Source organism: Rhinolophus ferrumequinum, chromosome 15 (assembly GCF_004115265.2).
Source record: "Rhinolophus ferrumequinum isolate MPI-CBG mRhiFer1 chromosome 15, mRhiFer1_v1.p, whole genome shotgun sequence".
Taxonomy (NCBI): Eukaryota; Metazoa; Chordata; class Mammalia; order Chiroptera; family Rhinolophidae; genus Rhinolophus; species Rhinolophus ferrumequinum.
Genome location: NC_046298.1, coordinates 33347533 through 33374830, shown reverse-complemented (window position 1 = coordinate 33374830; position 27298 = coordinate 33347533). Strand labels below are relative to the sequence as shown.

Sequence of the window (27298 nt, the reverse complement as noted above, 5' to 3'; positions counted from 1 at the left end):
GGCCAGCCTAGAGTACTTGCTTGAGTGAGTGAGTGATGATCTTGTGTCATAGCGGGCACTGTTTCCATCTCCCTGACACAGGTTCCCTTAGTGTTGCATGCTGTCCCTGGGTGTCACCAGGCGAGAAGTGTGAACCCACGTGCGTGCATGTATATGCAGATGTGTGTACAAACATGTGAGCCTGTGTGGCTGTGAACGTGTACAGATATATGAGCCTATCTGTGCACATGCGTGCACTTGTGTGCATGTGTGTATGTGACAGGGTGAGCTTGTGACTGCAGGGCCCTGGCTGGCCACCTCCCTGCTGAGGGTCTCTCCCCCACCCACATTTTCTTGGGCGGGACCCTGGCTTTGGGAGGGTGCCAGGCTTCCCGGCCCTCAGTGATGCCGCCCCACCCCACCCCAGTTGCTGTACACCCTGACCTTCTGGCTCCTGCTGCGCCAATTTGTCAAAGAGAAGCTACTGAGGAAGAAGAAGGTGCCGTCTGCACTGATGGAGGTCACCGTGGCAGACACAGGTGAGCGGACGGGGCCGTTGGGTCAGTCCCCTCCTGCCTGGTCCTGAAGTCACACCCCCGTCCCCTGGCTTGGCCCGCAGAGCCCACGAGGACGCGGACGCTGCTCCGGAGCCTGGAGGAGCTGATCACGGGCCTCCACGCCAAGTACTGGATCTACGTGTGCGCCGGCATGTTCATCGTGGTCAGCTTTGCCGGCCGCCTGGTTGTCTACAAGATCGTCTACATGTTCCTCTTCTTGCTGTGCCTCACCCTCTTCCAGGTCCCTAGGGGCGGACAGGCTGGGGCCCTCCTGCGGCCGGGCCTCACCACGGGGGGCCCTCACACACCTGTCCTTGCAGGTCTACTACAGCCTGTGGAGGAAACTGCTCAAGGTGTTCTGGTGGCTGGTGGTGGCCTACACCATGCTGGTGCTCATCGCCGTCTACACCTTCCAGTTCCAGGACTTCCCCATGTACTGGCGCAACCTGACTGGCTTCACTGACGAGCAGTGAGTGGAGAACGGGCTGGCGGGCAAGTGGGCAGGCGGGGTCCTGGCATGGGCCAGTCACCTCCTTGGGCTCGAGGCTCTGCATCGTGGACCCCAGGGGCCGGGCAGTGCTGATGGCCACCCCTCCCCAGGCTCGGAGACCTGGGCCTGGAGCAGTTCAGCGTGTCCGAGCTCTTCTCCAGCATCCTCATCCCTGGCTTCTTCCTGCTCGCCTGCATCCTGCAGCTGCACTACTTCCACCGGCCCTTCATGCAGCTCACCGACCTGGAGCACATCCCCCTGCCTGGCGCCAGCCGCCTGCGCTGCACTCACAGGTGCGGACCCACCTTGGCTGCCACTGCCTCTGAGGAGCAGGAACTGGGGGTCTCAACTCACAGGGGCTGGGGATGGGGGTTTAGGGGTCTACAGAGTGTTAACCCCCCTTGAACAGAGAAAGGCCTCGTTTGGGAGGGGAAAAGAGGCTGGTGGGATTCAGACGGGAGGACCCAGGACAGCTTGAAGGCGTCAGCCACCACCTTCAGATGCCTCAGGTGCTGGACGTTTTTTCTGACCGGGGTGCGGGCCTCGGGTGGAATGTCCTCTGGGCCACATGCTCTGACCTAGCAGCTGCAGCACACACAACACGGTCACCAAGCAGAGGCCAGGGGAGGGGCAGGCAGGGTCTTGTGTCAGCCCCAGGAGGGCAGGAGCACAGATAGGAAGTGACACTTTGGGGTCCTGTCCTAGGCAGGATGCAATGAGCGAGACCCCACTATTACAGCAGCAGCAGGAGGAGGCCCCCAGGGACGAGGGGCCGAACACCGCTGGCCGCCACCAGGCCACACAGGCCCCGGAAGGTAAGTCAGAGGGGTGGAGAGCAACCCCCAAGAAGTGAGTGGGGTGTGCTGGGGAGCCGGGCCACTGGACCCCCTGTGAGGCCCAGAGTCCCCGTCCCCTTCTCACTGCCTGTCCCCCCACGGTCACAGCCAACAAGTGGGGCCTGGTGGCCGAACGACTGCTGGACCTGTCTGCCAGTTTCTCGAACGTCCTCACCCGCGTGCAGGTGTTTGTGCAGCGTCTGCTGGAACTACACATCTTCAAGCTGGTAGCCCTGTACACCGTCTGGGTGGCCCTAAACGAGGTGAGAGTGGGGTGCACACCTTCCTTATCTGCAGTGGTCACTCAGGGCACATCCCTGCATCTCAGAGCCCACAGGGGAGTGAGCTGCCCCACCTGCCTGGCTCAGCCCTGTTTGTCCCACCTGCCACCAGGTGTCTGTGATGAACCTCCTGCTGGTCGTGCTCTGGGCCTTCGCCCTGCCTTACCCTCGTTTCCGGCCCATGGCCTCCTGCCTGTCCACCGTATGGACCTGCATCATCATCGTGTGCAAGATGCTCTACCAGCTTAAGATCGTCAGCCCCAGCGAGTACTCCAGCAACTGCACTGAGGTACAGCCGCCGGGCACCGCGTCCCTGAGCCTCGCAAGTCTCCTGCACCTCGGGCGCCAAGGGGCTCCTTCTTCAACTCAGGGTGGTGAGGGACGGATGCAGAGGGACGTCCTCAGGGCCAGAGGCTTCCTGGAGGAGGTGTCCTTCCATCTGGTCTATGGAGGACCCACTCCCCATGCCAAAGTGTCTGGGTTAGAGAAGGATCCTGATTCGCTGACTCCCTAATGAGATACAGGTCATGGCGTGAAGGGGCACCAAGGCCAGATGTCTTCTGGAGTGAAGTGGGGGAGCCTCAGCCAGGCCTGGGAGGGGAGAGGCCGTTCAGAGTAGCCTCTACGCAGAGCTTTCTCTTTACTGCCCCTCGGCCCCAGCCTGAAGCTTCCCCATCCCCAGTCACCCGGTCCCCTTCTTTATGAAGGTGGTTTGGAGTCTGACAGCACCCCCATATCCCTGGCTGGGGGCAGCTGTGGTCTGGCCCAGACATGTTCCAGAGCTGTGGTTGGAGCAGGGGCCCAAGGCAGGGCCAGTGGTCTCTGGGGTCAGTGTCCAGTTACCAGCCACGGAGCAGGTCCTGATGTCGCTCCGTTCCCCAGCCCCTCCCCAATAGCACCAACCTACAGAAGACGGAGATCAACCAGTCTTTGCTGTACCGAGGGCCTATCGACCCAGCCAACTGGTTTGGCGTGCGGAAGGGCTTCCCAAACCTAGGCTACATCCAGGTGAGGGCAAGGGTAAGGGGGCGGGAACAAGGGGGCTTGGGCCTTAGGAGCCTGGGGGGGAGCCCAGGGAGGGGGCAGGAGCTGGAGGGGCCTAACTGTCCACCTCCCCAGAACCACCTGCAAATCCTGCTGCTGCTGGTGTTCGAGGCCATTGTGTACCGGCGCCAAGAACACCACCGCCGGCAGCACCAGCTGGCCCCACTGCCCGCCCAGGCCGTCTGCATCGATGGCACCCGCCAGCAGCTGGACCAGGACCTGCTCAGCTGCATCAAGTACTTCGTCAACTTCTTCTTCTACAAATTTGGGCTGGAGGTGAGGCTGGGCATCAATCCTCACCCACTCCCCAGGCAGGGCTCAGCCCCGGGGTGTCCGTTCCGCCCTCTGTGGGGCCTTGGCCGAGCCTCTGCAATGTGCAGACCCACAGGGGCCACCTGGGGACACGGGGGCAGATTACCAAGAGTGCTGGGTTCTCCCAGGCAAAGTTGGCCTGTAGAATGAGGGCAGGGGGGCAGGACTCAGGCTGGAGACTGAGTCAGAGTCTCCAGTCTGCCACAGAGCACCCCTAGCCTCGATTTCCCCCCTGCCAGGTGGAGACATGTCCAGCCTCTCCATCCCTCCAGGAGGGCGGTGTGAGCTGCCACGAGCTTGCACTGCAGGCCCCCACTCTGTGCACAACACCCTACTGCCTCCAGGCAGAGGATGCTCAGCCCCCAGCCTGCCCCACCACCCTGTGCTGCCTGTGGCCCTCTGAGCCAGCCTGCGGGGCCTGACGCTGCCTGCAGGCAGGACCAAGAAGGGCCCTCCCACCAGCTCCCTCCGTCTCCCAGTCTCATTTCCTCCTTCCCCTTCTGCTGCCCCCAGATCTGCTTCCTGATGGCCGTGAATGTGATTGGGCAGCGAATGAACTTCATGGTCATCCTGCATGGCTGCTGGCTGGTGGCCATCCTCACCCGCCGGCACCGCAGGACCATCGCCCATCTCTGGCCCAAGTACTGCCTCTTCCTGACGCTCTTCCTGCTTTATCAGTACCTGCTATGCCTGGGCATCCCCCCAGCCCTGTGCATCGGTGAGCGGGGCGCGGGCTGTGGGCAGGGGCGTGAGCACTGAGTGAGACGGTGTGCGTGGCTGTGGCCACATAAGAGCGCACAGGGGTGTTTCCCACCTGCCCTGGGCTCCTCCAGCTCCTGGAGTTGGCCTCAGCCTCCCTCCCCATTGCACAGCCTGGCCTCCTCGAGTCCATCCCTGCTCAGCCCCCATCTCCACCCAGGGGCCCCTGGTGTTGCTTCCATGGACCCGGCCGGGTACAGCTGTGCCATTTTTTGGTGGGGGGCTGTTGGCCCCTGGCTGGACTCCCGGCATCCTTTGCCACCTTAGTTTTGCCCAACATTCTATTTTGAAAACTTTCAAACAATCAGAGCATTTGGGAGAATAGTGCAAGGAAGAGTTGTACACTGGAGGAGTTCCACGCCCAATACCGCCTGAGAGTCGGCACCCTCTGTACCCCAGGACATGACCACGCACAGCTGTCCATCCCTGGGCAATATGCTGGTCTGATGTGTGTCCGGACTCAGTGTCCCATCCTCACGGCCCTGTCCTTGGTGGCTGCTTGCTTTAATGCAGGATCTGACCTTTGCATTTGGCCGTCCTCTTCTCTTGTCTCCTTTGGTCTGGACTGTCTCAACCTCTGACTCTTCTGAAGTTTTCCTAGTCAGGGCAGTGGGTTTGCAGAAAGCTCCTAGTGTGTATTTGCCGGGTTGCTCCCATATGTGTAGACGGCACTGAGTGGTGCTGGGCTTGGTGGCCCAGGATGGGGAGTCCAGTCTGTTGTCTGTCCTATTCGGGGATCCCCAGCGCACCCTGTGGAGGGGCAGCCACTCTACCTTTCGCCATTGACATGGGTGGTGTCCTCATCCATTGACTCCTAAATCTGCCATGGTGGGACTTTGTAAAATGGACGTTTTCATTTCTGTTATTGCTGGTACATTAATTAGTTGGCTTTTCCGTGGACAGAGCTTTGATTTCTCACCCTTCCCATTTCTGTTTCTTCTTGTCGGCAGATCCATAGTTCTTTTTAAAATGTGTTACGTATAACCCACTGCTGTCATCCCCTTTACGCTCGGAGCGTCTCAGAGGCATCCCATGCAGGTCCTTCAAGCCGGTGCTTTCGATGTGCCCCACCACTGCCTTTGAAAGTCAGGTTCACTGGGGCTCTGTTCACACCCAGCAAACCACCGCCCCCATCCTTTTTAGCATCCAGTTCTGTGAGTTTTGACACGGGCACGCATAGGACCACTACCAGCCAGTCACAGAAGTGTTCCAGCCCCCACACCCTGCCCGCAACCACTGGTGCGACCCCTTCTAACTGCCTTTTCCAGAACGCCTTAAAAGTGGACTCAGAGCATGTCACCTTGGAGTCTGGCTTTTTGCAGCAGAACACATTCGAGGCTCTCCTGTGTCGATGTGTGTCAGCACTTCGTTCCTTCGTTTGGTTTTGTTTTCCAACTTTTTATGTAGACTTACAGGAGTTGAGAAGCAGAGTTCTCAAATGCCCTTCACCCAGTGTCCCTGCTGTTAGCCTCTGACATAACCCGGCACAGTGACCAAAACTGAGATGAACACGGATACCATGCCACCAACTACTAATGGAACCACAGACGGCATGCGGCCGCCCTGCTTGGCCACTGCCACCCACTTTCTGTCATAGGACCCCACGCGGATCCCACAGTGCAGTTCCTCATGCTGGCTCCTCTGCCTTCCTTCATCTTTCATGACCTTAAAATTTTTGAGGAACACTGGGCTGTTACCGTGTGTCCCCGAAAATAAGACCTAGCCAGGCCATCAGTACTAATGTGTCTTTTGGAGCAAAAATTAATATAAGACTCGGTTTTATTTTACCATAATATAATATAAAACCCAGTCTTATTTTCCTATAAGACCGGGTCTATAATAATATAATATAACATAATATAAAATAATAATATAATACCAGGTCTTATATTAATTTTTGCTCCAAAAGACTCATTAGAGCTGATGGTCCAGCTCGGTCTTATTTTCGGGGAAACACGGTATTTTGTAGAATGTCCCTCAATCTGGGATTGTTTGGTGTTTTTTCATTAGACCAGGTAACACACTTTTGGCAGGAATATTATGGTTGTGAAATGTGTACCTCAGTGCATCATATGGGGCCAATGTGTCTCATCGCAGTTAACAGTTCCCTTCATCTCTTGGTTACAGTGCTGTCTTCAGGTTTTCTCTACTGTGAAGCTAGTATTTTCCTCCTTGTGATTAATGCATATTTAGTTGGAGGGAGATACCTAAAACTATGCAAATGTCTTATTTCTCCTTAAGCTTTCACCCACTAATTTTAGCATCAGCTGGTGGATCCTGCCCCAGGAATTAATTTGGCTTCTAACAGTGACGTTCTATTTCCGTTTCTTATATAGTTATTAACTGACCCGCTCTGTGGAGAAGCGCTATTTCTTCTCCCTGTTATTTGTTTAGTTGTTTACTTATAGCTGTACAAATCCCGGAGGTTATTCTTTCACTGTTGGCTTTGTTGTTCACACCGTCCCAACGTTGGGCCGGGGAGCTCTTTGGGGTTGGTTCCGCTGCAGTCAGCCTGCCCCCACCCACCACACCCCCGGGGAACCACTGACGTTTCCTCTCCCTAGAGTTTTGTCTTTTCCAGAATGTCATACAAATGGAATTGTACGTGTTGCCTTTGGGTCTGGCTTCTTTGTAGCATTTAAGGTGTATCTATGTTGACACTGTTCTTTTTCCTTGCTGAGTAGTATTGTCGTTTGGATGTACTATAGTTGGTTTGACCTTTCACGTATAGGCGACATCTGGTTTCCAGTTTGGGGATGTGAAAATGGGTGTATAGGTTTTTGCAGGGGCATGATTTTCTTTTCTCTGGCATAAATAAACAGAGCAGCTGTCCCATTTTATATCCCCACCAGTGATTCGGTTCTTCCACATCCTTACCAGCATTTGGTGTCGTCACTAGTTTTCATTTTAGCCATTCTGATAGGTGTGTAATGACGTCTCATCCCGGTGCATTCATACCATGGCCCACCAGTCAGGGAGGCTGCCCTGCCCATCTGCCTTCCTGGTACTCTCCATCACTGAGTTCCTCCCACTGGGGCCAGGGGCACAGTTTATGCCTGGGAAACATGCACGTAAGAATGTGCTGGAAGCTCTGGACCTGTATGCTCTCGAATCTCCAAGTGACAGTGGGTGTGTTTTTGAGGCTGCCTATCTGAATGTACATGTGGTGTAAGAACGATTCCCAGGGACATGGGTCCTGGAGGCTGCAGGCCAGCAGATGGGGACAGGGATGGGATGTCTGGAGCCCTGATGCTTACTTTCCACCTACAGACTATCCGTGGCGCTGGAGCCAGGCCATCCCCATGAACTCAGCACTCATCAAGTGGCTGTACCTACCTGACTTCTTCAGGACCCCCAACTCTACCAACCTCATCAGTGAGTGCCCACCGGCTGGGCCCCTCTTCCACACACGCCACCTGCTGCCAGCCTCCTGGGAGGCCAAGGAGATTTTGCATGGGGACAGGCAGTGTAGCCCCTCCTCTCCAGCCAGCAAGGGGCGCGTGGTTCAGGCCTCGCTAGCTGGTCCCATCCTGTGTTTCCCCAGCAGGATGGGGGCTTTTTCCCATGAGTGTGCCTAGTCCTACAGGACACCCCCATGTGCATACCCAGCTACCAGGCACACATTTGCTCACCAGTATGTACGCAGGTGTGCATGCAGGAATGGACGCAGGCATAGTTGTAGGTGTGGAGGTGCGGGCGGACATAGGTGTGCACAGACCGATGCCTACATGGTATGCAGTCAGGCACAGCGTTGCTTCCTTTCCTGACGTGTGTGTGGTGTGTGCAGAATGTGTACAGACAGGCATCCACGTGCACACCCACACCCATTTATGGGCACCGCTGGCGGGTGTCCACACGCATACACTGGTGTCGGCCTAGTCCCCCACACACACACACACCATGCTTCTGTCTGATCTGGATACAAGGTTAGTGCCAGGTGGGATGTGCCCTGCACCTGTCATGCACCAGGCCTCTCTGCACTGGGGTCAGTGTGGCAGTGGCCTCCTGTGTGCCCACAGGTGACTTCCTCCTGCTGCTCTGCGCCTCCCAGCAGTGGCAGGTGTTCACGGCTGAACGGACGGAGGAATGGCAGCACATGGCTGGCGTCAACACCGACCACCTGGAGACAGTGCTGAGGGAACCCAACCCCGTGCCCAACTTCATCCACTGCAGGTGGGTCCTGGGGCGTCGCCAGCTGGCAGAGCCCAGTGGGGGCTGGGGGACTCAGTAGGGCTGCGTAGGCCACTGGTCAGCAGGGCTAACACACACTCCTGGGCTCTGGCTAGGACTGAGCCAGGGGCAGGGGCTGCCACAGGGGTGCTATGGCTAGGACCAGGGGTGGACGCTGACCTCGCAGCAGAGGAGCCTTCCGGAGGTCCTCTGGCCCAAGGCCGTGGGGGGAGGCGGGGTGACTGGCCCATAGTGACACCCCACCTGGCAGGTCCTACCTCGACATGCTGAAAGTGGCCGTCTTCCGCTACCTCTTCTGGCTGGTGCTGGTGGTGGTGTTCGTCACTGGGGCCACGCGTATCAGTGTCTTCGGGCTGGGCTACCTGCTGGCCTGTTTCTACCTGCTGCTCTTCGGCACCTCTCTGCTACAGAAGGACACGCGTACCCGCCTCGTGCTGTGGGACTGCCTCATCCTTTACAACGTCACTGTCATCATCTCCAAGAACATGCTCTCGGTGAGCCAGCCTGCCCAGCCCCAGCCCTGACCCCGCCCCTGACCCCGCTGGCCAGCTGACCCTCCTCCCGCCCCCCCAGCTCCTGTCCTGTGTTTTTGTGGAGCAAATGCAGAGCAGCTTCTGCTGGGTCATCCAGCTCTTCAGCCTCGTGTGCACAGTCAAAGGCTACTATGACCGTGAGTGGGAGAGGGCAGGCGGCTGGCACTACCAGGGACACACTGCTTCCAGGACCCCGACCCCTCTCCCTGACCCACGGCCCTGACCTGTGTTCTAACACTGATCCTGAAAAACATGCTCGCCCTGTGCCCCTCACTCAGGTCCCGAACCCTTGCCCCGTACCCCTTCCCCACCTGTGCTCCTGATCACACCCCTGAATCGTGCTGGTGCCTGTCCCACAGCCAAGGAAATGCTGGGCAAGGGCAAGGACCAGGACTGCCTGCTGCCCGTGGAGGAGGCTGGCATCCTCTGGGACAGCGTTTGTTTCCTGTTCCTGCTGCTACAGCGTCGCGTCTTCCTCAGCTACTACTTCCTGCACGTCAGGGCCGAGCTTGAGGCCACCGCCCAGCTGGCCTCCAGGTGGGCCCCCACCTCAGGCCCTCCCCAGGCCCATCTAAGGCAGGGCGCTGGTCCCTGATGTGACGTGTCCCCTAGAGGAAGCACTGAGGACCTCGGGCCATCAGCACCTGCTCGGGCCCAAGTGCACAACCTCCATGTCATGCGGTCTTGGCCCTGGCTCTGTGTGGGCTGGCGCTGCAGTCCTGTTATTGCCCCCATGCTGGCCTGACGTGCACCCCACCAGAGGGCCTGCCCCCTTGCTCTGCACTCTGGCCGATGAGCCAGCGAATCTTCCCATCCCCAGCGTCTGCAGCTCCCATGGCCAGGGAGGCAGGCTGCCCTCCCGTTGGCGCCGGTTCATTTGCATGTTTGCTATCCCAGGAGACTGGAGGTGGCAGGAGGGGATCCCGTCCCTCTTACTGCAGCGCATGACTGGGGGGGTATCGTAGGGAAGCAAGCCCTCAGTGTGAACAGGGAGGGCCTGGGCGTGTGGGCCAAGCCCAGAGAAGGGGGAGCCTGTGCAGCTGGAGCTCAGCAACCCCAGGCCTCACTGACTTCCTCACAGGGGCTTCGACCTGTACAATGCTGCCAACCTCAAAAGCATTGACTTCCACCGCAAGGCCGAAGAGAAGAGCCTGGCCCAGCTGAAAAGACAGTAGGTGTCATCTGGGGGACGTGGGTGGGAGGTAGGGGGGTTCTTGACCGGCCTGGCACTCAGGGCTGTCTTCCACCCACAGGATGGAACGTATCCGTGCCAAGCAGGAAAAGCATAGGCAGGGCCGGGTGGGCCTTGGCCAAACCCAGGAGCCCCTAGAACCCGGCCAAGAGCCAGGTGAGTGTGGGCGGAGCCTCAGGGGCCCCTGAACCTTGGCGTGTCTGTGCTGCTGGAGCCTGCCCGAGTCTGTGCCACGTGACGTTCCACAGGGCTTCCAGCCCATCTGTCCTGTGCCATGTGGTCACTCTGTCCCTGTAGGCCACATAGCCGGCCTGTGACTGTCCGTCTGCACTTGTGGACTGTCCTCTGCCCCCACAGCACCACATGGCCCCTCTGTCACTGCAGGGACTCAGTGTCTGTCTCTGCTGAGGGGCCGCCCTCATTCTCCTGTGCCTCTCCCTGCTGGCTCATGCTTGCCACACTCCCCTCCACAGGGCCCAGCAGTCCAGGGGGCTCCTCCCCGCCACGGAGACAGTGGTGGCGGCCCTGGCTGGACCACGCCACAGGTACCACCCTAACCTGGCTGCCATAACCACACTCTCAAGCCACTGTGTGCCGGGCATCCTTCCCCCCTCTCGGCTGCTGTCCACCTTTGGGGCGGATGGAACTTGCCGGGTGCTGACCTCCAGCCTATGCTCATCCCGCCCCCTTTTCCTGTATTCCCTATAACCACTGTCATGCAGGCTCACAGGCCTTGCTCTAAGCCATGCAGTGATAAGGGGCTAGGTCTCAATTTAGCTGGACCCCTAACCACAGGCTATGCATTTTTCTAACTCGGGGATTCAGAAATCTGCATCTTCCCTGCCCACCCACAGCCTCTCCTTTCCTGGCACTGACCACTGTGTGTTCCTCTCGTCCCGTCTAGTCTCGTCCCACCGCTCTGGCCTGTGTCTGGTGCATATGCTTCTGTCCCCTAGCCTGCTGCTCCTGCCTGCAGCCACTGTGGCTGTCCCTTGGGGGGAGGGTGGCATGTGGGTCTTGGCCCATGGGGTCATGGGATGCTGAGGGAACAAGCTGGGCAGCACAGCTTATTACCGGGCCCACCCAGACCCAGGAAATGAACTAGCGAGTCTTGCAGGTTGGGGGGAGGTGCAGAACCCAACCCCGTGGTGGGGAGGCCAGCTCTCAGCTCCACCCTACCTACAGTCATCCACTCCGGGGACTATTTCCTGTTCGAGTCTGACAGCGAGGAGGAGGAGGAGACCCAGACGGAGGACCCCAGGCCATCGCCACAGAGTGCCTTCCAGGTAAAGTGGGAGTGTCCCTTGCCTGCATTTTCCTGTCCATTGAGCGCCTGGGCCAAGACAGCACAGGGAGGACATGACGCCCCCAGGGCCTGGGGAGCCATGCAGACCTCCCGAGTCCGCAAGTCAGGTGGGACAGCAGGCTGTGCGGGGTGTAGGTCAGGGCAGCTACGTGGCCCTCTGCCCACTGCCTTCTGAGGTCCCAACTCTGACCACCCAGCCCTGCAGTGGCCACTAGGGGCCTGGCCTTCGAGAAGAACTCAACAAGTTTGCTGGACACACGTCTGTCTCCTGAGCCAGGAGCCTCTTACCCACTGTTGGGTCGCTGTCCTAGCATGGGGCCCGGGTGCTGAGCGAGAACTGTAATGTACTGCGTGGGCTTTGTGCACAGCAGTTCCGTGGCGCCCATTTCCTGCTCAGGCTCAAGCTGGAGGTCCCCAGCTGGGCTGTCTGAGTCCCGGCGCCTCCTCCTCCTCTTCCTCCTCTGGAGCTCAGCAGTGGGTCCACGGGGACTTGATTGGTGGGGAGGCAGGGTGCTAACCCAGAGGGCCTGGCCTGCAGATGGCATACCAGGCGTGGGTGACCAATGCCCAGTCGGTGCTGAAGCAGCGGCGGCAGGAACAGGTGCGGGAGCAGGCACAGCAACTGCCTGTGGGTGAGTCAGGCCGGGTGCGTGTGCGGGTGTGGGGAGGAGGGGCTGCAGGGATGCCAGGCGCTGACCAGCACCCTATGCCCAGGAGGCGGACCAGAGGTGGAGTTAGCCGAGGGCCCAGAGGACGTGGTGGCAGGTGTGTGGGGCCCGGGGGCTGAGGTTGGGGGTCTCCCACTGGCTGCCCCTCCAGCACCTTCCTGCCAACCACCCGATCCCCCCGCACCCCCCCACTCGCAGGCCGCAGTCACATGATGCAGCGGGTGCTGAGCACCGTGCAGTTCCTGTGGGTGCTGGGACAGGCGCTGGTGGACGGGCTGACACACTGGCTGCACACCTTCACCCGACACCACAGCGCCATGAGTGACGTGCTACGTGCCAAGCGCTACCTGCTCACGCAGAAGCTGCTCAGGGTGGGTGCCGCACGCCTCCATCCCATCGCACGTCTGCCACCATGCCTTGCCCCCCTCTCCTGCACTGGGGAACGGAGCAGAGCGGGGACCACCTCCACTGCCCTAAGTCCCTTCCTGTGCCCTGCAGAATGGAGAGGTGCACCGGGGAGAAACGGACCAGCTGTACTCCAGTGAAGTCGAGGCCATGCCAACAAGCCCCTCGGAGGCCCGCGAGGCACCCAGCACAGTGTCGAGGTAGGTGTGGGCCACAGGGGCTCAGGCAGGAGCCAGGACCTGCCTTCCCTGGCCCGTCCGAGCCGCTGCACTCAGGGGCACGTAGCTTCCCAGCCCCTTGTCCACCAGGGACCTCGAGGCCATCCCGCCACCTCTGTGACCAGCCTTCCCTCCCATAGTGGGCTGGGAGCCGAGGAGCCACTGAGCAGCACACCCGGGGATGCCAGCAGCCCCCTGAGTACTGGCTACAATACCCGCAGTGGCAGTGAGGAGATAGTCACCGAGCCCGAGGCTTCCCTGCGCGGCTCCGGAGAGCTTCCCACCAGCACTGGAACCCGGCCACGCACGGCTAGTGAGCTCCTCCTCGACAGGTGTGCACAAGGGGAGGTAGGTATGGGGCAGGTGGGCCCAGGCTGGGGGTCAGCACCTGCCTGAATGTGGTCCCTGCAGGTGCCTGCAAATCCCGGAGCTGGAGGAGGCTAAGCGCTTCGAGGCTGGGCAGGGCCGAGCACTGCGGCTGCTGCAGGCCGTGTACCAGTGCGTGGCTGCCCACTCGGAGCTGCTCTGCTACTTCATCATCATCCTTAACCACATGGTCACTGCGTCCGCCGCCTCCCTTGTGCTGCCCGTGCTGGTCTTCCTGTGGGCCATGCTGTCCATCCCTCGGCCCAGCAAGCGCTTCTGGATGACTGCCATCGTCTTCACTGAGGTGGCAGCAGCAGGAGGGTGGGCTGGGGATGAGGGCCTGGCCCCACCATGCTGAGTCCCCCTCCCCCACAGGTCACAGTCGTCACCAAGTACCTGTTCCAGTTTGGCTTCTTCCCCTGGAACAGCTACACAGTGCTTCGGCGCTATGAGAACAAGCCCTACTTCCCACCACGCATCCTGGGCCTGGAGAAGACCGACAGCTACATCAAGTATGACCTGGTACAGCTCATGGCCCTCTTCTTCCACCGTTCCCAGCTGCTGGTGAGTGCCAGGTGCTGGTGGGTGGGCAGTGGGTGGGCACCTCTCAGCACCCACCCCCCAGCCTGAGCCATCTTGTTCCAGGAGGCGAGGCTGAATGCTGTGGGCCCCAGGGTAGGCCTGGCCATCTTGCCTGGTCCGAGAGCTGCCCAGTGTGGCCACACTGGCCTCCCCACCGCCCTCCCTCCCTCCCTCCACAGTGCTACGGCCTCTGGGACCACGAGGAGGTCCCACTCTCCAGGGAGCATGACGGGAGCCATGAGAAGGAGAAGGAGAAGAAGCCTGAGGAGGAGGAGCCAGCCCTGCTGGGACTCCAGACCAAGGCGGGCACAGGGCCCCAGGAGGAGCCAGGGGTGGCTGCGGCTACCACCAAGGACGACATCCAGGTGGACGCGATGGATGGGCCCCCAGAGCAGCCAGTGGAGCCCAAGCCCCGCAACAGGAGACGCATCAGCCTGCGTTTCAGGAGGAGGAAGCAGAGCGCAGAATCCAGACAACCAGCAGCCGTTGGTACGTGGCCCTTCCCACCTATGCCATCCCAACCCACCCAGCTCCCATGCTGGAGCCCTGACCATGTTCCCACCAGGTCCTCTGTCCAGAGGACATAGCCCCAGCTGGCCCACTGCTGGTGACGCTGGGAGGGCCCTGTGCTCAGTCTGCTGGTCTGTGAAATGGGGTGATGGCAGCCCCTCAGGGGGCTCTCGGAGTGGTCAGAGCTGAGCTGGGCCCAGCCCCCTGTGGCCTTCTTCAGTGGTGGCTGATCCCCCACAGACACTGACGCCGAGGACGAGGAGGAGGCAGCAGCCGCCTCTCAGAGAGAGAAGAGGCGGAGCCGCCCCCGGGAAAGAGTCAAGGCTCTCGGGATCCAGCTGCAGACCTTCTGCCTGTCCCTGTGAGTGACTGGCCTGGGAGTGGCCCAGGAGAGGGGCGGGGGGAGGAAACAAGGTGGGACTGAGCTGAGCCCTAGTCCACATGCCCACAGGGCCCAGAGCATATACCAGCCTCTGCGGTGTTTCTTCCACGACATCCTGCACACCAAGTACCGCGCAGCCACCGACGTGTACGCCTTCATGTTCCTGGCTGACGTTGTCGACTTCATCATCATCATCTTTGGCTTCTGGGCCTTTGGGGTGAGCCGGGCTCAGGGCCTCCAGGGAGCACAGAGCCCAGTAGCCATCCTAGCTCCCCCTGACCTCTGCTCTCCCGGCCACAGAAGCACTCGGCGGCCACGGACATCACATCCTCCCTGTCGGACGACCAGGTGCCTGAGGCCTTCCTGGTTATGCTGCTGATCCAGTTCAGCACCATGGTCGTCGACCGTGCCCTCTACCTGCGCAAGACCGTGCTGGGCAAGCTGGCCTTCCAGGTCGTGCTGGTGCTGGCCATACACCTCTGGATGTTCTTCATCCTGCCTGCTGTCACCGAGAGGTGGGTGCTGGGGGCTCGGGCCCCGCACTGCAGAGACGTGGTTGGGTCCGGACACCTTGAGGCCCCGGCCGCCGGACTCGGCTGGTGTGCCTTGACTTGGGCTTCCTGTCCCATCTAGGATGTTCAGCCAGAACGCAGTGGCCCAGCTGTGGTACTTCGTGAAGTGCATCTACTTCGCCCTGTCTGCCTACCAGATCCGCTGTGGCTATCCCACCCGCATCCTCGGCAACTTCCTCACCAAGAAGTACAACCACCTTAACCTCTTCCTCTTCCAGGGGTGAGTGCGGGCCAGCCCTGGGGTCGGGGCGGGGGAGGAGCGAGGCTGTGCTGCCTCAGCCTCTCCTGACGAGTGCCCTGGCCTCCGGCAGGTTCCGACTGGTACCGTTCCTGGTAGAGCTGCGGGCCGTGATGGACTGGGTGTGGACGGACACCACGCTGTCCCTGTCCAACTGGATGTGCGTGGAGGACATCTATGCCAACATCTTCATCATCAAGTGCAGCCGAGAGACAGAAAAGGTGCCCGGGCCAAAGCTGGGAGTAGCGAGGGGACACTGGTCACCCCCACTAAGGCGGGTGGGCGCTGCGAGAACCAGTACCCCCTCCCCAGGATCACAGCCCACGTCCCCATAAGGCCAGGAAGCCACCAAGGGCCAGAGAGCATTTCTAGAACTCTTCCTGGTGGACAGAAGGGACTCCTTAGAGAGAACTTGGCCTTGTCGGGGCAGGTATGTCAGCAGAGTGGCCTGAGCAAATACCCAGTGGAAGGGGCCTGGCCATCACGTTAGCCGAAAGTTTTGTTCTTTTTTTAGCGGCTTTATTGAGGGAGAATTTACACGCCACAAGATTTACCCATTTAAAGTGTACAGTTTGGTGGTGGCTAGTAAACTTAGAGTAGTATAACCATCACCACAGTCAATTTTAGAACTTACTCCTCACTCTAAAAAGAAACCCCCACATATTAGTAGTTACTCTCCATTCCTTTCATTGTCCAGCTCCTGGCAGCCACCATCTACTTTCTATATAAATTTACCTGTGCTGGACATTTTGTGTAAGTGAAATCACATAACATGTGGCCTTTTGTGACAGGCTTTTTACTCAGTCTGTCGAGGTTCATCCATGTTGTAGCAAGTGTCAGAATTTCTTTTCAGTTTATGGCTGAGTAGTGTTCCGTCAGGTGGATGTACCACCTTTTGTTTATCCAAGTGTTGATGGACATTCAGCTTTGTTTCTTTTTATTATAAGAAATGCTGCTATGGATATTCCCGTAATAGATCGTGGGGACACACATTTCCATTTCTCCGGTATAGACACCTAGGAGTGGAATAGACAACTCTAGGTTTCACCGTCGAACTGTTTACCATGGCGACTGCACCGTTTCAGTTCCACCAATCTCTTCCACATTCTCGCCAACACTTGCTATTGCCTGACTTTTTCCTTTTACGCATCGTTGTGATTTTTCATTCCCTATTGGCTAATGATGTCGAGCATCTTTTCCTGTGCTCGTCGGCTGTCAGCCACAACCATCTTCTCTGGAGAAATGTCTGTTCAGATCCTTTGCCCATTTTTCCCTTGGGTTGTTTGTCTCTTATTGAGTTGAAAGAGTTCTATAGATACTCTCGATACTAGACTCTGATCAGATACATGATTTGCAGGCATTTTCTCCCATTGTGTGGTTTGTCTTTTTACCTTCTTGATGGTATCCTGTGAAGTACAGAAGTCTAATATTTATAATGTCCAGTTTTTTTTCTTTGTTGCTCATGCTTTTGGTTTTAGATCTGAGAATATTTTGCAAATATAAGATAATGACGATTTACCCCTAAGAGTTTCATTGATTTAGGTCTTACGTTTGAGTTCATTTTTATATACGTTGTTAGGTAGCTCTGCGGTCAGTTTGGATACTCAGTCATGGTTTGACTTTATGGGTCCAGTAGGTGACCTAAGCTCATGACCTTGAGGACAGGAGGGGCAGGGTATGAGGACAGCTCCAGGAGCAGCAGGGAGGGAGGCGCTAGGACAGCGCTTGTGGCAGGGGAGCAGGGCTGGAGGCCTGCACAAGGCGGGGCAGGGGGAGTGCAGAGCTGACCAGTGCCCCGCCCCACCAGAACTACCCGCAGCCCAAGGGGCAGAAGAAGAAGAAGATTGTTAAGTATGGCATGGGCGGCCTCATCATCCTTTTCCTCGTGGGCATCATCTGGTTCCCGCTGCTTTTCATGTCCCTGGTGCGTTCTGTTGTCGGCGTGGTCAACCAGCCCATCGACGTCACCGTCACCCTCAAGCTGGGTGGCTACGAGGTGAGCAGCCAGGGGGAGCGGTGCAGATGCCAGCTCTGCCCGCACACTGGGGGCTCTGGCTAGGCAGCCCCAGACCCCTCCCTCTGCTTTCTTGTCCTCATGGACTGCTGAGCTCAGCCTGGGTGCTGGAGACCTGGCTCCCCCGGTACCAATGACCGTTTCCCCCCACAGCCCCTGTTCACCATGAGTGCCCAGCAGCCGTCCATCGTGCCCTTCACACAACAGACCTACGAGGAGCTGTCCAGACAGTTTGAACCCCACCCGGTGAGCGGCCCCCACACTGTGTCTGCCTGGTGTGTGTATGTGGGGGAGACAGCTTGTGGGGAGGGGTGGCCTGGCTGCACACCACTGAGGTGCCGCCCTGCTCCCAGTTGGCCATGCAGTTCATCAGCCAGTACAGCCCCGAGGACATTGTCACAGCGCAGATCGAGGGCAGCTCCGGAGCGCTGTGGCGTATCAGCCCGCCAAGCCGAGCCCAGATGAAGCGGGAGCTGTACAACGGCACTGCCGACATCACCCTGCGCTTCACCTGGAACTTCCAGAGGTATGTCCCGGGTTTGCGTGGGGCCTGGCTGGGGTGGGCCCCGTGGAGGGTCACGCTGCACCCCTGCCTGCAGGGACCTGGCCAAGGGCGGCACTGTGGAGTACACCAATGAGAAGCATACCCTGGACCTGGCCCCCAACAGCACTGAGCGGCGGCAGCTGGCCAGCCTTCTGGATGGCACCTCGGACCAGTCAGTGTGAGTGGGGGCCAGGGGGCCTGGGGGCGCCGTGGGGGCTGGGCCAGGCCTGACCCCCTGGACTCCTCCCCGCAGGGTCATTCCCAACCTCTTCCCCAAGTACATCCGTGCTCCCAATGGGCCTGAAGCCAACCCCGTGAAGCAGCTGCAGCCCAGTGAGTGTGTGTGAGGGGGGAGCTGGGCCGCGGCCGCCACGCTGGCAGAGGGTGGTGGCCCTTACTGTCTCACGGCTCTGACCCAGATGAGGAGGACGACTACCTTGGCGTGCGCATCCAGCTGCGGAGGGAGCGTGTGGGCTCGGGGGCTGCCGGCTTCCTTGAGTGGTGGGTCATCGAGCTGCAGGACTGCCAGGCTGACTGCAACCTGCTTCCCATGGTCATCTTCAGCGACAAGGTCAGCCCACCCAGCCTGGGCTTTCTGGCCGGCTACGGGTGAGTATGCGGTGTGCGTGTGCGCTGCAGGCTGCGGGCGGCTAGGGGCGGCGGCCCGGACTCACCCTCCCCTGCCCGGCAGAATCATGGGACTCTACGTGTCCATCGTGCTGGTCATTGGCAAGTTTGTGCGCGGCTTCTTCAGCGAGATCTCACACTCCATCATGTTCGAGGAGCTGCCATGTGTGGACCGCATCCTCAAGCTCTGCCAGGACATCTTCCTGGTGCGGGAGACACGGGAGCTGGAGCTGGAAGAGGAGCTCTACGCCAAACTCATCTTCCTGTACCGCTCGCCGGAGACCATGATCAAGTGGACGCGCGAGAAGGAGTAGGGCCGGGCTCCTTGTGCACCGTGAACCAAGGCGCCGGCCCGGCAGTCAGCAGGGCGGTGCTCCTCGGGCCGTGGGAGCAGATACCCCAGTCCAAGGCCACCAGCTGTGACACGTCCTCCCAGCCCACTGAGCCCTGATGCTGCTTTCAGAAGGAAGCTGTTGCCGCTCCGTGGCCCAGCGCTGGACTGCTGTCCCTGCTGGGCCTGGTGGAGCCCACAGCCAGCCACACTGGGCCAGGGGGCCTGGCCCTCCCCTCCCCATGCGTACTGTAGAGTTTTCTAATTAAAAAACATTTTTATTTATACAAACGGATGATCACATGCTGCCTGTCCATCCTTGCTGTCCTGCTCTGACGTGGCAGAGGCCCCAGCAGGGTGACCCCAAGTGTCCGTCCTGAAGCTCAGCTCTCACCGGCGTGTGCCTCTTCGTCACTGCTCTCAATGAGATACTCCTGGATCTCCTGCGAGACCCAGGCCCTGGGGGGAAGCCACACAGTGGGCATCAGCCCAAAGGTGCTCACGCCCAGAAGGCCCTTCCCAGGCTCCCCCAACACAGCAGGCGTGTACCTTTGTCTACGGAGCTGGGCCTCAGCCCGAATGTAAGGTGGCAGGGGGTCCAAGGACGGCTGCAACAGAGAGCTGGCATGGACAAGGGGCTACGTGGCACAAAGCGGGACCACTGCCCACCTGCCCCCTCACTCCCAGGAGCAGAATGGCTTCCCTTGTCACCAACACAGGGCGGGCGTCAACTCACCAAGTCCTTCATGTTCACACGGCAGCCGTAACACAGCTGCTCAATGATGCAGGCTCGGGGGTCCTCCCTGCGAGAGCAGAGCTGGACCTGTGTGCCTGGTCTTGGCGCCTCGGCACAGGGTCCAAGGGCTTGGTCCCAGGGTGTACCACCACCCTGTGTGTAGCTGCAAGGGACCAGCTATGGGATGGAGTGGGTCAGTGAAGGGACTCACCTCCCACAGGGCCCAGCCACCTGGCAGCAGCCCTGGGGCCTGCCCTCCCCTGCAGAACAGCAGGGTGCTGTGAGCGCCTTGGCTGGTGGTGTGGGGGGCGGCATCTGGGAGAGATGCGAGGTCTGAGCCCCAAAAGCCGTGGCACTATCTGCAAGCAGAGATGAGCTCAGTGGACCTCGGGCTACTGAACCCCAGCATCCACTCCCCAGCGTCCCGCCCCCTTCACCCGAGCACCCTGAGGAGCCAGGGCACAGACCGGCAGTGTCGATGTCCAGTGTGCACATGCAGAGCAGGCAGCGAGGGCCTGCGGGGACACCAGCACTGCTGTCCCTGGGGGCCTTGAGCAGCTTCTCACTGGTCCTAGGGGCGTTGCGGACAGGGCACAGAGGCACTGTCGGTTGGCCGGGACACGTGCCCCGGGGTGGTGAGCTCCATGCCCACCCTCCCACTCCCCTTTCGAGCACACACACACACCTGTACACGGTGCTGACCGTGGAGGGGAACTGGGCCTGCAGCTTGAGCATGAAGGCTTCCATCAGCCGGTGGATGCTGGCTTTTTCAGGGGCCTAGCGACAATCAGAAAGGAGGGAGGGCTGCAACAGTGGCCCTGGTCAGAGAGGCAGCTCCCAGACCTGGCCAAGGGGCCATCTGGAGTGGGGGCCACGGGTTTCTCCACACCATCTGTTCCCGAGTCTGCTGTGTTGGAGCTGGAGTGAGCCAGGGCACACACTTCTAAAGTGTCCCTGCTGCTAAACACAGCCATTGTTAAAAAGTATATTACGTGGGGCAAAAAAGTGTCTCTGACAAAGGTCATCCTGCCCCCCACCATCGTCTCCCCCATGTTCATAACACCCCAGGTGGGCACCTTGCTTTGCCAGGGACGGATACCAGGAGGCAGCCACCTCCTCTCCCCTTAAGCCCCCTCCCACTCTAGGGTACCAGCCTATCCTCCAAAAGGATGCCATGCATGTGCCCCAAGAGTGCTGGGGGACCCAGGGACTCCACTATGGCACCAGGTGGCAGGCACTGGGCCAGAAGGCTGGTATGGACAGCTTGGGCCACCAGAGGTGTGCCGGAGACCTCTGCCCTGCCCCTGAAGCTCACCTTGGTGTCTATGGCCGGCGTGAAGACAGAGGGAACGCCAAACAGGCGGTTGTAGAAGGCGACCTCCTTTAGTGTGTGGTCACGCAGGGGCCGCACCACCACCACATCGCCGTGCCGCTCATCTGAGAAGCCCTGAGGGGGATGTTCCTCACTGCACCCCGCTGACAGCACCCCTTCCCTGCCAGCTGGGGCGGAGGATCATAGGGTCCGCCCTCCACGAGGGAGACCCCCAAGGCTGATTCATAAGACGCTACTTTCAGGTGAAGGGGCCCCTGGGCGGCCTGCCCGAGTACCGTGTCCCAGGCCAGGAAGGCCCCTCTCCCCAGCGCCAGGCTGGTCATGAGCTTGATGGCCAATCGGGTGCAGCTGTCCCCTGTCATCACCTTGGAGTAGCCGTGGGTCCGGGCCACGTGCAAGATCAAGTGGGTCCTGCAGAGCAGGGCAGGGGATCTCAGAGGGGTCTCAGGCCTGGGTGGGCCAGGGCCAGGAGCCGGTGGGCAAGGGAACTAACTCACCGCAGGGTCTGCAGAAGCTCCTCCTTGGCTGTTAGTGTCTTCACTGAGTCGAACAGTCTGGACAGAGCCTCGGTCTGGGCAGCTGTGGGTGGCCGAGCCTCGGTCTGGGCAGCTGTGGGTGGCCCAGCCGGGGTCTGGAGGCCCTGGGTACCAGGCTCAGTCAGCTGCTCCTCCCCCTGGGCTGGTGCGTGCTGCTGCTGGAGGAAACTGTCCACAGCCGCCTTGTAGGCCCCCTCGGTCCCAGTGGGCTCCTGGGCAAAGTAGCGCAGCACGGACGGTGGCAAGCTGAACACCTTGCAGGGCGGAGGGTCGGGGAGCTCATATGAGGCCCGTGCCCAACTCTGTATATACTGAGGTGGGAGAAATAGGCCCAGGCAAGAGGCCCGCAGGCTGGCCCCAACAAATGGACACACATGCTTGTGGACACTGCAGAGGGCACCCTTCAGGGGCCTTTTTCAGGGGCGGCCCACCCACCTCTTCTAAGGCAATTAAGTGCCAGGGGAAGCCAACGGTCTGCAGGATCCGCTTCACTTCGACCAGGGTTTGGGCTCTGTCCTCTGGGCTCTGTCCACAGACTGCTCCCTCTGAAACAGGCAAGCAGAAAAGAGTCGTGGCTTACAGGAGAAGAGCCTCAGACAGGCAGGACACGGTCAACACCACACGAGAAATCCCTCGAGGCTGTGCTCTGCAGGGCAGCTGTTTCTGTAGAAACTACAGGTTGCAGACCTCCTTGGAAAGGCATTTCCAGAGTGGGCAGTGGGCTATTTGCAGTGGCGGAAGGGAGGGAGGGGAGGGGAGGGGAAGGGAGAGGAGAGGAGGGGAAGGGAGGGGAAGGGATGGGAGAGGAGGGGAGAGGAGGGGAGAGGAGGGGAGGGGAGGGGAGGGGCAGGTTAGCATCACAGCCCCTGGGGCAGTCACCTGGCCCTTCTCACTCAGTGCCTTCAACCCGCAGAGGCGGCCAGGCAGACAATACTGCCCAAATCTAATGAAGGTCTGGCTTAAGGCAACAGCGGTGCCATCTGTTATTGGACGTGGGTTCTCTGCCTCCAGAGAAACGCCCCCAGCAGGGCCTTGGTGTGGGCACTGTGACAGCTGTTTCGGGGGGCCCACCCCAAATGGCCAGGGCCTGGGAGGAGCAATGGCCATACATACCATCAATGTAGATGACCCCGGGCACGAAACGCAGTCTTTTGGCAGAATCGCGACTCAGGCCCTGGAGAGGTAGGGACAGGGCCTCAGCCCCACAGCCAGAAGCCACAGGACACTTTCCCTGCAGAAACCTTTGTCTATTTGGACTGAGTGCCCTCCAGGAAGGGGCAGTAACCCCCACCTGTAGTAGATGGGGATGCCGTACAGCCCGAGTCACTTCCAATGGCCCTACTTGGGCATCTGCACCCCCATCCCTTGTAAAACCTGCCCTCTCCAGTCTGTCCCTGCTCCAGGTGATGCCGAGAAGCAGCTGGGTCCACAAGGCCTGCCATGCCCCCTCCCCGAGCCCCTCTGACTGCTCAGGATGCAACAGGACAACAGGATAAAAGTGAGCCACCGCTGCTCAGAGGGCAGAGCGGGGCCAGGTCTGGACGCACAGCTGGGGGAATGGGCGTGCATCTCACACCGTCCGGCCCCTGTGATGTGAGCGCAGATGCAGCACCCTGAGCACATCCCAGGACCCTGTACGGATCACCCCACAGCCATAGCCTTGTCCCCAGTCCCTGCAGTCTGTACCCCTCACAGGAGTGCAGGTCCATGGTGTCCCACCCCTGGGTCAAGACCTACCAAGTACCCCAGCGTCATCCAGAGAAGCCACAACTGCCTCATTTGTGGTTTCCCCTTAAAATTCTCAAGGAAGCTGCCAGGACTGGGCAACTCTGTTCTCCCGAGGCACCTGCTCCTATTCCAATGTCGGGGCTCAGACGTACTCCCAGGACAAGGAGGGGCAGGGCACGGCTTCAGGGCCACTTTGAGTGATGCTCCGTGGGGGCCCCTGTAACACCTGTTTCCCAGGGATTACATTTCTACAGTCGAGCAAGTGGACAGAGCCCTAAACTGGGCTATGGCTGGGTACTCTGGACACAGCTTCCGGCTTGTGCACCTCTTGTATACACATCCAGGAACCCTCCAGCATCCCAGCGGTGGGGGGGGGGAGGGCCACTCTCTCGGGCCCCGAGCAAGAGCCCCTCGGTGCTCGCCCTCCACCCTCAATCTCAGCAGGGCAGCAACCTGGACCCAGGAGGATGGTGTGGAGACGCACCTCAAGGACCTGCCAGACCATGGAACTGGACGAAGGCCCCCCAGACCATGCCAGGAGCACCTGGGAGAGAAGGAACATCACTGGAGGGGCACTGCATCTCCAACATGAGCTTGCCCACCACCCCACACTGACATGGGTCCGTCCTCAGAGCCCAGGTGCAGGGCAGCAGACAGGGCTGGTGGGATGTAGCTGGGACAGGCCGTCTGCGGGAAGGGTAGCAGGAGCAGAGAACCGGGGCCCAGAGGTCTGAGCTGCCCTGCTGAGTACAGATGTCTCATAGAGGAGTCACCCCACACTCTACCTTCTCTCCTGGGAAGATCAGCCGGTTCTTCCCAAGCATAGCTCTGAACTTGTGGACATAGAACGCCTTGAAACAGTTCCTGCAACACAAACGACCATTGATGGCGGCCACACAGCCCAGGCCGCCCATCCTCCACACAGAGACAGGGAAGCGGGTCACAGCAGCTCCCGCAGGGAGCAGTCACCTTTTGCTTCTCGTACCCACTTCCACCTTTAAAAGCAGCGTCTTGACATTGAGGATCCACCCAGAGGCCAGGATGGCTGCCCCGGGATGAACCTCACACCACATGGGGCGGCCTACCTGAATCACTCCCACAAACCTTACCAGTGCCAACGGATGGCTGAGGGGCCAGGAGTCTGGGTGCCACCTGCACTCAGAAAGGCCCAGCTGGCAGAATGGATGGATCCAGGCAAGTGCAGGGCCAGGGCACCACGACCTTCCCTTAAATGAGGATAACCCCTTCCAAGACGCCCACAGGGAGAAGTGCCACCTCTTGGCGTGAAGGGGGCAACACTGATTGGGCTGCAGGGGCCCAGTGTCCCTAAGCCCACAGGCCTCTCTCTAGCATGCTGATCCCACCACGACCAGAAACGCCCCGGAAGTTCCTGCAGAATCCTCAGACCCACAGATCAGACCTTGCAGGGCAGGTCCTGGGAATCTGTGCTCTTGCTATACCTTCCAGCTGGTTCTCGGGCTCACTACGTCAGATTGTCAGCCTTGACTGCACATTAGACTCAGGCCAACGACGTCAGAGGATGTAGGGACAAGGCCCAGGCATCTGCATTTTGAAGCTCCCCCGGCAACCGCAGCAGCCAGTCAGGGGGTAGAACAATACCCCGAGCAGAGTGGGGCAACATTGCCCCAAGAGAGCTGCCCCACACCTGGGGCTGCACCTCCTATCTGATTCCTTCTTTCTATTCAGATATCCTGGTGTCCCCCCAACACTGAACAGGAACCCCTTATGAGGGGCCAACCAAACACCCCACAGGTCATTTGAGGGCAGTAATTCAACTCAGTGTTGAACAGCAACATGTTGGAGCTCTAGGGATCCCAGGTGACCAGCCCCGGGAAGTGACTCCCAGGAAGGTCCGAACGTGGTGAGGTCCCCCCAGCAGACACAGATGCTTGATTTTGCCTGCTCACTTGGGGGTGGGAGGAACCAACCTGTGGCTGCCCCCCTTCACGTCCTCCCTGTACCACGAGGCTCCGGAAACCACACTCTCTCTCTGCGTCAAGCCAGGTTTCCCACACGTGCTGATCCTCACAATCCTTGAGGAAACTAGCTTAAAATCTGCAACTCGGGCAGTCAGCGTCCCACCTCTTCCGGGACTCAGCAAACATCGGAGGTAGAGCTCTGGGCCCAGAAGGAGCCCTGCCAGCCTTGCTTAGAGCTACTGCAGCTTTCCTTCTCCTTACCAGCAAGTTCTCTAAGCAGATTGGAGTGGTCATCTTTTTTAGATGTTCCGAAGTGATTAAACCAGTGGCTCCCTTGCCTAAAATTTATTTCATGGTGGCCCACACCTCGTGCTACTAAGCACACACCCAGTCTACGAGGCTCCCAAAAGATGGTGAGGGACGAGAAAGCGTTTTGGAAAATAATTTACTCAGTCCCTTTAGTTTCTTTTTTGTAACATTTTAGAAAGCAGAGTCAAAGACTTTTGGAGACCCATGTAAAGATGCAAGCCGGTCACTCATTCGACATGTTCGTTTGCTATATAAAGCATGCACCACCACCAGAAATAGGGATAAAATGGGAGACTGGCCCTGCCTTGCAGAGCTATGAATCTAGTAAAAGTGATCAGACATAAAAGAGTTATGATTCAAGAGCGATGTGACAGGGTCACAAGAGAGCTTCAGATAAAACAACATGCTGGTGCCCAGGCCCCTCTGGGAATAAGCCTCTGCTCCTGGCTGAAGGACCCCCAAAGCTGGTGAAAGGCTGGGCCCCTCTTCCACCCCTCTATCCCTCACAAGCAAAATAGGCATCCCATGGAGCACCTTCCCAAGAGCCCAGGATACTCCAAACTGCCCCTAGATGTATTCTATCTGCCCCAAAATGTTCCTCCTGCCCACACCTCACTCGTTCTCACTGCCAACTCTCCCCATAACTTCATCACATACCTTCCTGCCACCTGATCCATGGTTAGATGTTGGGAGAATGGTACAAGAAACCAATCCTTCCCCCACCAAGACCAGTCACCAAGACCGATGTTAGAAGCAAAAGCAAAGCGATTCAATACTTCTAAACGCAAGAAATAAAGCCACAGAAATAAAGGCGCTCCCAGTTGCTGAGCAAGACCATTTGCCAGGGTCTCCTTCCCACCTCCAGGCCTCACCTGCAGAAGGCATCTCCCACTCGGATCACCACCACCGGCAGGCCTTCCTTGCACTTCACACATTTCAGCTCACAGCTTTGGAGACATGGGGAGAAGAGAGAACTAGAACAGATGATACACACCCTTCCGAGCAGCTTCAGAAAGACGGAGTCCTGTTTCTCACCCCAAGCTAGTGTAGGGGAGAGGTCATGCCGGGGGCTGTACACACACAAACTAGAGCTTGTGTCTTATCCAAACCACCAATTTTCAAAAAGACAAGGGCCCCGGGGGAATTTCAGTCGGTTATAGTCGGCTTGGGGTGGCGGTGTGGGGGTACTGACACATAGAGGCCACCTCTCAATGTCTTGAGGGCTGGCACAAGAGACAATTTGCTGTGTAGCCCTGGAGGGGAGACAGGGAGCCAGTGGGTGGAAGCGACAGGGAGACAACTCCCTCTTCCAGTAAGGACAGCATGGTCAGAGTGGAGCTGTCCCACTGGCTGCAAGAATTTGGGGTGCGAGCGAGCAGAGGGAGCCCCTCCCTGGGGTGTTCACCACCGACTTGACAGACACTCTCCGGGTGCTGGAGAGGGTGGCCCAGCCCCCATCCAGGATCGGAGGCCTCCTGGGCCCGGCCTCGGCGGCCTCTGGCTTTCCCGAAGCGCGCTGCCCGGGACTCACAGCAAAGCGCGGAGGGTCCGCGCTCGCCGCGGGCCGGGTGTGCCGGGACCCAGGCGGGTGGGTGCGGGCCCAGTTCTTACCCAGGTCGCGGTGGCGGTGGCGGCGGCCCCACGGACGTGGGCTCCCCGTAGTCCTCGCCCACCTGACACATGGCCGTGCCGGGACTCGGTGCAGACGGCGGCGGGGCCAGCGGCGGCGCGCGTTCTGATAATGTCACAGCAGCGCCGTCGCGGCCGTGACGCTGAGGC

The 27298-nt window shown here is 59.3% G+C and overlaps 2 protein-coding genes across 5 annotated transcripts in view; one reads left to right on the top strand and one right to left on the bottom strand.

The window, feature by feature from the left end:
* Positions 1-19085, top strand: part of PIEZO1 (piezo type mechanosensitive ion channel component 1) — a 64719-nt gene extending 45634 nt beyond the window's left edge. The window contains exons 13-51 of one of the 3 annotated variants that reach the window (XM_033129523.1): positions 407-518; positions 599-777; positions 857-1005; positions 1137-1319; positions 1732-1841; positions 1971-2125; positions 2256-2432; positions 3026-3151; positions 3263-3463; positions 4013-4217; positions 7529-7633; positions 8278-8431; positions 8700-8943; positions 9023-9119; positions 9342-9519; positions 10064-10153; positions 10236-10330; positions 10648-10719; positions 11360-11460; positions 12019-12112; positions 12195-12245; positions 12347-12519; positions 12647-12753; positions 12993-13103; positions 13183-13441; positions 13513-13701; positions 13899-14208; positions 14470-14590; positions 14681-14828; positions 14912-15126; positions 15245-15403; positions 15495-15642; positions 17229-17417; positions 17589-17681; positions 17789-17961; positions 18035-18157; positions 18233-18312; positions 18399-18588; positions 18671-19085. In XM_033129523.1, coding sequence (XP_032985414.1) covers positions 407-518; positions 599-777; positions 857-1005; positions 1137-1319; positions 1732-1841; positions 1971-2125; positions 2256-2432; positions 3026-3151; positions 3263-3463; positions 4013-4217; positions 7529-7633; positions 8278-8431; positions 8700-8943; positions 9023-9119; positions 9342-9519; positions 10064-10153; positions 10236-10330; positions 10648-10719; positions 11360-11460; positions 12019-12112; positions 12195-12245; positions 12347-12519; positions 12647-12753; positions 12993-13103; positions 13183-13441; positions 13513-13701; positions 13899-14208; positions 14470-14590; positions 14681-14828; positions 14912-15126; positions 15245-15403; positions 15495-15642; positions 17229-17417; positions 17589-17681; positions 17789-17961; positions 18035-18157; positions 18233-18312; positions 18399-18588; positions 18671-18920 — 5916 coding nt within the window. In that variant the 3' untranslated portion in view covers positions 18921-19085. Of the gene's footprint in view, positions 1-406; positions 519-598; positions 778-856; positions 1006-1136; positions 1320-1731; positions 1842-1970; positions 2126-2255; positions 2433-3025; positions 3152-3262; positions 3464-4012; positions 4218-7528; positions 7634-8277; positions 8432-8699; positions 8944-9022; positions 9120-9341; positions 9520-10063; positions 10154-10235; positions 10331-10647; positions 10720-11359; positions 11461-12018; positions 12113-12194; positions 12246-12346; positions 12520-12646; positions 12754-12911; positions 13104-13182; positions 13442-13512; positions 13702-13898; positions 14209-14469; positions 14591-14680; positions 14829-14911; positions 15127-15244; positions 15404-15494; positions 15643-17228; positions 17418-17588; positions 17682-17788; positions 17962-18034; positions 18158-18232; positions 18313-18398; positions 18589-18670 lie in introns of all 3 variants that reach the window. The other 2 variants (XM_033129521.1, XM_033129522.1) reach the window with 2 other exon arrangements.
* A 172-nt stretch (positions 19086-19257) lies between these two features.
* Positions 19258-27281, bottom strand: CTU2 (cytosolic thiouridylase subunit 2). 2 transcript variants are annotated; one of them, XM_033129524.1, is made up of 15 exons: positions 27131-27281; positions 26392-26466; positions 24056-24134; positions 23755-23814; positions 22656-22716; positions 21978-22087; positions 21504-21796; positions 21282-21417; positions 20989-21120; positions 20359-20450; positions 20141-20244; positions 19885-20032; positions 19674-19740; positions 19487-19545; positions 19258-19396 (listed from the first exon to the last, which is right to left on the bottom strand). In XM_033129524.1, exons 1-15 carry the CDS (start codon positions 27199-27201, stop codon positions 19321-19323), a joined length of 1563 nt encoding a protein of 520 aa, XP_032985415.1. In that variant the 5' UTR covers positions 27202-27281; the 3' UTR covers positions 19258-19320. The 2 variants fall into 2 exon arrangements, with proteins under 2 accessions (XP_032985415.1, XP_032985416.1); XM_033129525.1 differs by having other exon boundaries at positions 19262-19396; positions 19487-19558.
* Between the last annotated feature and the right edge of the window lie 17 nt (positions 27282-27298).